Source organism: Palaemon carinicauda, chromosome 28 (genome assembly GCF_036898095.1).
Source record: "Palaemon carinicauda isolate YSFRI2023 chromosome 28, ASM3689809v2, whole genome shotgun sequence".
In the NCBI taxonomy this organism is placed as follows: Eukaryota; Metazoa; Arthropoda; class Malacostraca; order Decapoda; family Palaemonidae; genus Palaemon; species Palaemon carinicauda.
This window is the reverse complement of record NC_090752.1, coordinates 50493287-50503286: the sequence shown is the minus strand read 5'-3', so window position 1 is coordinate 50503286 and position 10000 is coordinate 50493287. Positions and strand designations below refer to the sequence as shown.

Genomic DNA, 10000 nt, shown 5'->3' with positions numbered 1-10000 from the left:
GCATGTATAAATAAATATATATACATATATATATATATATATATATATATATATATATATATATATATATATATATATACATATATATATACATATATATATATATATATATATATATATATATATATATATATATATATATATATATATATATATATATATATATATATATATATATATACACGGTCCCTCCCCCGTCATTCAGGTTGGGGGGAGAAAGTAATCATACCCTGGTGAGAGGGGTTACCCTGAAAGGAAAGAGGTAAGGGGTGGGAAGGGTAGAATCTATGTTTGCGTATGGGTGCGTATTTATCTAAATATTTAGCTATCATTTTTAAAGGGTCGCGTACACTAGTTTTGAATAAGAATCTAATTTTGCACGAGTGTGGATAGCCTAATATGATAAAACCTATGGCCGTTGCCTTTTGTTCAAATACATTCGTAATCTGTCTATATCTGTCTCCATATCCCAGAGAATTTGTAATCCTACTGAAATTCAAAGGACTCCTTGATCCTATCAACGGGATAAGAGAAAAGCAGATTTTAATCAGTTTATTTTAATCAGTTTCATGTTGGATTATACGAGATTTTAAGCGTTTTAAAACACATTTTCATTCAGAACGATGGAGATTAAAACTGCAAAAATTTTCCTGGTTGAGGATAGCTTATGATTTAAACAAGGAAGAAACGTCTTTTAAAATTGATTTCAAACATGCAATAGGGGTAAACAAATATATCGGAAAAGATGGATTCTTGACGTCATTACTTGGGAGATTGAAACTGCGAACATTTTCTTGATTGAAGATATCTTTCACACGTGGGATTTCAACGAGGCAGAAATATCGTTGAAAAATCATTTTAAACATTCTATATTGGTAAACAAATATGACAGAAAAGATGGCCTCTTGACGTCCTTACTTGGAATAGTTGCTCTCAAAAATATATTTCATCTGTTGCTAAAGATACCTTCCCTGGCTTTCATCTTCTCTCCGGGTTTTTGCAGTGAAGCAACACGCGAATTGGAACATATCAGTTATCAAATAAATCTTTTAAAATGCGTTGGGAAATGAAGCCATTCAATGAATATAAGCATCAGGGAATAAAAGAAAAAAAAAATGTTTTTTGAAAGGTATTCACAAAGTTTTAATCAATGCATTTAAAAAAAAATGCTGTCTGTCAAATGGCTCTCACTGTCGTTAACTTGCCAAAAAAAACACGCAATCGTTAATATTAGATCCGAGTGTATTGGGAAATACAATGATATTCAATAGAATATTACGATCTTTGAAAGCAAAAATTAATCTGTTGGGTAATTTATACGTTATTATAGATACTTTAGATAAGCTGCGAGTGGATGAGCTGTTGGTAGTTTATACGTTATTATAGATACTCTAGATAAACTGTAATAATAATAATAATAAAAATAATAATAATAGTAATAATAATAATAATAATAATAATAATAATAGCTGGAATAAATGAGCATGGTAGCAGTATTGAGGGTTACATGTGTAATTATTGCAAGCTCAATAGCAGTGGCAGCAATAGCAGTAATGACTATACCTTCGAAGAATATTAATGGTAGTTACAAAAGGATTTTATTGTGGTATTAGTAATATTGATTATTTAAGTAAGTATTAACATCTATATCAACATTGGTAATGACAGTATTATTATTATTATTATTATTATTATTATTATTATTATTATTATTATTATTATTACAAACTAAGCTATAACCCTAGTTGGAAAAGCAAGATGCTATAAGCCCAAGGCCTCCAACTGGGAAAAATAACCCAGTGGGGAAAGGAAACAAGTGAATAAAAAAAAACTATAAGAGAAGTAATAGTATATGTTGATAACAGTAGTAATAGTATCGATGACTTTATGTATAAGATTTACTAGTAGCAGAATAGAAGTGCCATTTTTAGTGGAATTAATGGCAACAACAGTAATGTCACTGCTAGTATCGAAAGTAATGATCAGGTATAAAGAGTGCCAGTTCAGAGTGCCACTGGAGAGAGTAAATCTTGAAGTTGTTACCTCTTGGACCCTCGAGAAGACGCGCAGTAAGTTAAGCCCCGCCAGTTTCTTCAGGTCTTTAATGGTCCAGGAAGGATCCTTTAGGAGTTCTGCGAAAAGTTCCGGGTACTTGGAGACGTCCTCCAATCCGGCAGGAGTCCTGCGAGAGACAGACAAATAGAAAGAGGACAGTCGTTACTGGGAAAACGTACCTGTAAAGTTTGTGTCCATTCTTTTAGATCAGTCGTTTCCTCTAGTGGCTGTCTTTATGGAGACAAGTGATAGGATCAGTGCTTTTAAAATCTCTGTAAATCCTGTGAGAATAATTCTTTTTCTTCTTTTCTTTTTACCACGTTGATGGATAAACCTGTCTATCAACTTCCAATAAATTGAGAGTATTTTTTGTTCTTATGTAATTAAATTAAATTTATCCATATATACACATGTACTATAATTATGGATTACTATGTTATGATGTTAGTTTTGACAACGTTTTTATAGCTTGAAATTTTTATTATTAGGTTTATTAATACAGTAGATATGAAAACAGACCTTTTGATTTTAATTAAACATAATTTCACATTTTTTATTCTTTTAACTTCTTTTAACTATTGGAAATGTCAGTTATTTTTTCACCTTATAAAGAAGGTTATTTCGACTGTAAACATAACTTTTATAAGGACATTTGACTCTCATAAATGAAAAGTATTTCCCTTTATTTTTCATGTACAAAATGTATTCCTAAACACACTTTTTCTTCTTTCGCTCAAAGAAGTCTTCAGGTGAAATTCTTTCTTCCTTCCGAATCGATTTCAAGTCAAATATGACAACCAGTGACATCTAGTGACCCAAGAATAACCCGATAAGGAGCAACAGTTGTCCATTGCACCTTTGGCTTTCCCACAAGAATTTGGGTTTTGCCGTCATATAAGCATAACTCTACAAAGGCCATGTAAGTGGGGAAATATACATTAGTGGGATTTATTCTCTCTCTCTCTCTCTCTCTCTCTCTCTCTCTCTCTCTCTGTATATATATATATATATATATATATATATATATATATATATATATGTATATATATGTATATATATATATATATATATATGTATATATATATATATATATATATATGTATATATATATATATATATATAAATATATATATATGTATATATATATATATAAATATGTATATATATATACATATATATATATATATATATATATATATAAAATATATATATGAATACATATATATATATACACGTTAGTGGAATTTATTCTCTCTCTCTCTCTCTCTCTCTCTCTCTCTCTCTCTCTCTCTGTATATATATATATATATACATATATATATATATATATATATTACGTGTGTGTGTGTGTGTATGTGTATATATATATATTTACACACATATATATATATATATATATATATAAAATTTATTTATATGCGTGTGTTTGCTCGACACCATTGTGTGATTTGCTGCATCCATTCATTCTTTCGTCATTCATTCCCATCTGATTTTTATTCAGCGCCACACTCAACTTAGAACTGGGATCTGTAGCGAACTCCATAGGATTCAATTCTGCAATGAGGTTTCCATATACCACCAAACTACTCCACCAAGAATATTCCAGTCTCCTCGGGCACTTAATAAGTCTTTGCCCTTCAATATAGTCTTTTTTTTTTGCCCCTTTTTAACAGTCTATTTGGTCCCTGTGTAACAGTATTTTCAGTGTCTTAGTGACTGTATTCCATCCTTTATTTAACAGCCTTTTAGCACCTCTGCAATTCAGTCCCTTGGTAACAGTCTGTTTAGTCCCTTAGTAACAGTATTTTCAGTCCCTTAGTGACAGTGTATTTGGTCCCTTAGTAACAGGCGTATTTGCTCCTCTGTAACATTATTTTCAGTCCCTTGGTAATGGTCTATTCACTCCTTTAGTAATAAACATTTTAGCCCCTTAGTAGTAATATTTTCAGTCGCTTGGTAGCAGTCTATTCGGTCCCTTATTAACAACCTTTTCAGCTCCTTATTAACAGTATTTTCAGTCCCTTTGTGACAGTGTATTCGGTCCCTTAGTAACAAGCGTATTTGCTCCTCTGTAACATTATTTTCAGTCCCTTGGTAATGGTCTATTCACTCCTTTAGTAATAAATATTTTAGCCCCTTAGTAGTAGTATTTTCAGTCGCTTGGTAGCAGTCTATTCGGTCCCTTATTAACAACCTTCTCAGCTCCTTATTAACAGTATTTTCAGTCCCTTGGTAACAGTCTATTTGGTCTGTTAGTAACAGGCGTTGTAACCCCTTAATAACAATATTTCCAGTCCCTTTTTGACCGTCTATTTTGTATCATGATAAGTTGATTAAGCCCCCTAGTAACAGTATTTACAGGGCCTTTGTAACAGTCTATTCGCTCCCTAAGTAACTGCTTTTCAGCCCGTCAGTAACAGTATTTTCAGTCTCTTGGTAGCAGTCAATTCGGTGCCTTATTAACAGTCTTTTCAGCCACTTAGTAACAGTATTTTCAGTCTCTTAGTAACAGTCTTTTAGTCTCTCTGTAACAGTATTTTATGTCATTTGTGACTATTTGGTCCCTCCGTAACAGCCATTTTAACCCCTTAGTAACAGTATTTTTAGTTCCTTAGTAGCGGTCCATTTGGTCCCTTAGTAACAGACATTTTAACCCCTTAGTAATAGTATTTTTAGTCCCTTAGTAACAGTCTTTTAGCCCCTCTGTAGCTGTATATTCAGTCCCTCACTAACAGTCTTTTAGCCCCTCTGTAACAGTATTTTCTGTCCATTTATAACAGTATATTTGGTCCCTTCGTAACATCCATTTTAACCTCTTAGTAACAGTACTTTTAGTCCCAAGGTATATAACAGTCCATTTGATCCCTTAGAAACAGCCATTTTAGCCCCTTAGTAACAGTATTTATAGTCCCTTAGTAACAGTCCATTTGGTCCCTTAGAAACAACCATTTTAGCCCCTGAGTAACAATATTTATAGTCCCTTAGTAACAGTCTATTTTGGTCCCTTAGTAACAGCCATTTTAACCCCTTAGTAACAGAATGTATTGTCCCTTAGCAACAGTCCATTTGGTCCGTTATAAAATGCCATTTTAACCCTTAGTAACAGTATTTTAGTCCCTTAGTAACAGTCCATTTGGTCCATTAGTAACAGCCATTTTATCCCCTTAGTAACAGTATTTTAGTCCCCTAGTAACAGTCTTTTAGCCCCCTCTGTGACAGTATTTTCAGTCCCTTAGTAACAGTGTATTTGTCCCATTTGTAACAGCCATTTTAACCCCTTAGTAACAGTATCCTAGTCCCTGAGTAACAGTCCATTTGGTCAGTTAGTAACAGCCATTTTAACCCCGTAGTAACAGAATTTTTAGTCCCTTAGTAAATGTCTTTTAGCCCCCACTGTAACAGTCTTTTCAGTCCCTTAGTAACAGTCTTTTAGCCCCTCTGTAACAGTATTTTCTGTCCATTTGTGACTGTGTATTTGGCCCTTTCGTAACAGCTATTTTAACCTCTTTGTAAGATTAGTTTTAGTCCCTTAGTAACAGTCCATTTTGTCCTTTAGTAATAGTCATTGCACCCCATTATTAACAGTATTTTCAGACCCTTGGTAACAGCCTTTTAGCGCCCCCCCCCCCCCCCCAGTAACAGTATTTTCAGTTAGTTATTCAGGAAGGAAATGAATGAAGAATACATGTTTCCTCTTAGTCCATTGACCAAAGTGTACTTTTCATATAACGACACCATTGTAGGTGGTATATCCAAAGTTTAAAGTTTGTTACTTTAATCTAATTTAGTCTGTTGAATCAAGTCTATTTTTCATATGATGACACCAATCTAAGTTTAAGGCCTGTGTTTTCGTGAAGCTCGTGTGCCTAAGATGAATTTGTAATACTTATATCATTTCCAATTTAGTCAGTTAACAAGAAACGACAACATAATAATAATAATAATAATAATAATAATAATAATAATAATAATAATAATAATAATAATAATAGGATAAAAGAAATAAATTGGTACAGCAGGCATCAAATGATGAGTGCAAAGAACTATTCATCAATTAATAAATGATAAGTGATCATAAAAATAGATTTCAATCAAACAGTGCAGCTTTTGTTATTGAGCGAGCGAATAATGTCCACGAATAGAATTGCCAGCGACAGAACTATATCGAGTATAATTGCTTAAAACTGATGAAGTTTTTGAAATCTAATTCCATTTCCATGGGCAAAATTGGATAATTGTTCAAAATAGGAATCCAACCAGGGGGGGGAGAGAGGGAGAGAGAGAGAGAGAGAGAGAGAGAGAGAGAGAGAGAGAGCAAGCGTTGATTATGATGAAATTATCAGAAAGTGCAACAAATAATTAATTCGAATGGCCCACTGGTTATTGACATTAGACACATCCTGGAAGAGAGAGAGAGAGAGAGAGAGAGAGAGAGAGAGAGAGAAGAGAGAGAGAGAGAGAGATCATTATATCTTACCTGTTTATACCGTCGTACCCAGCACCCAGTCCCACGTGATCAATTCCTGCCTTCGATCTGATATGATTGATGTGGTCTAACCCCACAGCAGCATGTTAAAATAGAAAGATAAATAGATACAAAAGGATATACACAGCATATATATACACGTGAGTGTGTATATTTACATATAATGTTTGAAAGTGAATTATTTTATTTAAGTTAGTATTTTTACTTCATAAATATCTTCAGCTTCATTGGCAGTCTGAGGAAAGTACTAACCTTTTTTGACTAGATGCATGTTTTATGTTTATAACTTGTCAGGTGTCGGGATTTTATTATACGTATATGTATATGTATGTATGAATTTGTGTGTGTATATATATATATATATATATATATATATACATATATATGTAATAAAAGTATGTTTATATATATGCATATACATAATTATATTCATGCATACATACATATACTGTACATATATATATATATATATATATATATGTGTGTGTGTGTGTATTAAAAGTATGTCTATATATATGCATATACATAATTTTATTTATGCATACATATATATATGTATATATGTGCGTGTATATGTATGTGTATATATATGTATATATATATATACATATATATATATATATATATATATTATATACATATATATATACACGTACACACACTCATATATATATATATATATATATATTGCTTTCATCATTAGTCATAGTCACATTTTTAGGGATGATTATAGGACCCTATAAATGTCTAACTCCAGGAGATGATGGTAACCAAGGCCTTTCAAACGTGAGATAAGCGTTGCACCTCTCAGCCATGTATTAACATTGGCTGACTACATATTGAAAAATTCAATGTGTGTATATATATATATATATATATATGTATATATATATATATATATATATATAGTTTGTGTATTATCTCTGTTAGAGTTTAAAATGCTTCTTGTACTTAATATAATCTTTTTGTTCTTTTTTTCACTAATTCTGTTATTTCCTTTTATGTCCAATGCAGCCTCACCTTGTCAAGTATTATTCAAATTTCCCCAGTAATTAATTCACAAGAGGCAGAATTAATTAGACTGTGATTATGATGACAGGAATTATAACATGCATGTGAATGAAGAGCGTTTCGTCAAATGGGAACATTGAAATCAAATGTAATTAGAAATTTATGAATACTTTACATATATAAATCTCAAAATGGCTGCGCAAAGGATCAATTGATTATTGGTTAATAGATTTGTCATGGCAAACTGAAGGGGTCGTAAATCATATATGAAACCAAGTTGTTAATTATAACCTCCAATTGCAATCAGACGGTATCCAATTTACATTTCACCGTTTCATAAAAGAAGGCCTAATATCCGACTAAGTTGCAAGGCACTATAGTCCATTTCTTTTAGCGAGTCATATTTGCACCGACTCGCAACGGTGCCATTTTAGCTCGGAAAAGTTTCCTGGTCACCGATTAGTGAGTCATATTTGCACCGACTCGCAGCGGTGCCCTTTTAGCTCGGAAAAGTTTGTCTGGTCGCTGATTGTTTGGACAAGATAATTCTAACCAATCAGCGACCAGGAAACTTTTCCGAGCTAAAAGGGCACCGCTGCGAGTCGGTGCAAATATGATTCGCTAAAAGAAATGGACTATAGTTTGAATCTCCCTTTGCAATTACACTTATCTGTATTATTATTATTATTATTATTATTATTATTATTACTTGCTAAGCTACAAACATAGTTGGATAAGCAGGAGGCTATAAGCCAAGGGGCTCCAATAGGGAAAATAGCCCAATGAGGAAAGGAAACAAGAAAAAATGAATAATTTTAAGAACAGTAACATCAAAATAAATATCTCCTATAAAAACTTTAACAAAACAAGAGGAAGAGAACTAAGATATAATAGTGTGCCCAAGTGTACCCTCAAGCAAGAGATCTGTAATCCAAGACAGTGGAAGACCATTGTACAGAGGTTATGGCACTACCCAAGACTAGAGAACATTGGTTTGATTTTGGAGTGTCCTTCTCCTAGAAGACCTGTTTACCATAGCTCAAGAGTCTTTTACCCTTACCAAGAGGAAAATGGTTACTGAACAATGACAGTGAAGTAGTTAACCCCTTGGGTGAAGAAGAATTGTTTGTTAATCTCAGTGTTGGAAGGTTTATGAGGACAGCGGAGAATATGTAAAGTATATGCCAGATTATTCGGTGTATGTGTAGGCAAAGGGAAAATGAACCGTAACCAGAGAGAAGGATCCACTGCAGTACTATCTGGCCTGTCAAAGAACCCCATAACTCTCTAGCCATAGTATCTCAACGGGTGGCTTGTGCCCTGACCAACCTACTTGCAATGTAAGTTGAAATTCGTCGTTTGAAGTGATTTGGTTGGTGTAAGTGGAGAGATATCCATCTTTAAGTAAAGTTGGAGTGAGAATGGGAATGCTTTTGGGAATGGGAATGCTTTCGGGAATGGGAATGCTTTTGGGGCTTGCTAGACTGGATCCCTAATCTCCAGGGAGGATAGGGATTTATCCCAGCCTCTCTCATTAGGAACTGAAGGTGGATAATGCTCTCTCTCTCTCTCTCTCTCTCTCTCTCTCTCTCTCTCTCTCTCTCTCTACCACGTTAAGGTATCCTTACTCAAGTAGGGAATATATATAAATACAATACATTGTTCCTTTCCAAGTATATATATTATATATATATATATATACATATATATATATACAGTATATATGTATATATATATATATATGTATATATATATAAATATATATATAAATATATATATATATATATATATATATGTATATAAATGCATGCATGCATACATATATCTGACAGATGAATATCTCTCTCTCTCTCTCTCTCTCTCTCTCTCTCTCTCTCTCTCTGCTTAACATAATGAAGAATTCGAGGCATCAAGGGATGCTTTTGTTTATTGAAAGCAAATGTATTTTCCAATGAAATGCAAATAGTTCCCTATCATACATGCATATTGCATTTAGCAAATAAACATGCATGTTTGCTTTCTAAAATACATGGAATCCCGTTCCTGTATTAGGAAAGCAAAAAAGAAAAATTGCTCAAGTACTCGGAAAATTAATATTGGTCCTGGAGCTTCCGTCAATATTGCAAAGAATTAAACAAACGAATAATCTTTTAGCGCCGAGATTTAATGCCAATTATTAGTTTGTAATTCTTAAAAATGGCCGGAGTTTGAGATTAAAGTTTACATCTTTAATGAAGGATTACGATGGAAAGTTTTCAATAAATTTTATTTTCGTTTTTGCAACGTTCCTTCGTTGCAATTCGCGTCCAGATGTTCTCTCCCTCACTTCCTTGATCTTTCAATGCCCATATCTATAGGGGTAGTGGTGGCCTATTGGAAACGTCCCTATCTGGCGTTCAGCGGACCTGGATTCGAGTCCCGCTCAAGGTTTATAGTTTCTTGTAATGT

General features: G+C 33.1%; 1 protein-coding gene across 1 annotated transcript in view; it reads right to left on the bottom strand.

Annotated features, from left to right (window-relative positions):
* The window catches only part of LOC137622026 (dipeptidase 1-like), a 36195-nt gene that overhangs the window by 3732 nt on the left and 22463 nt on the right, over window positions 1-10000 (bottom strand). Inside the window, exons 6-7 of the mRNA XM_068352508.1 lie at window positions 6533-6608; window positions 2044-2182 (exon numbers count right to left, since the gene is read on the bottom strand). Coding sequence (XP_068208609.1) covers window positions 2044-2182; window positions 6533-6608 — 215 coding nt within the window. The remainder of the gene's footprint in view (window positions 1-2043; window positions 2183-6532; window positions 6609-10000) is intronic.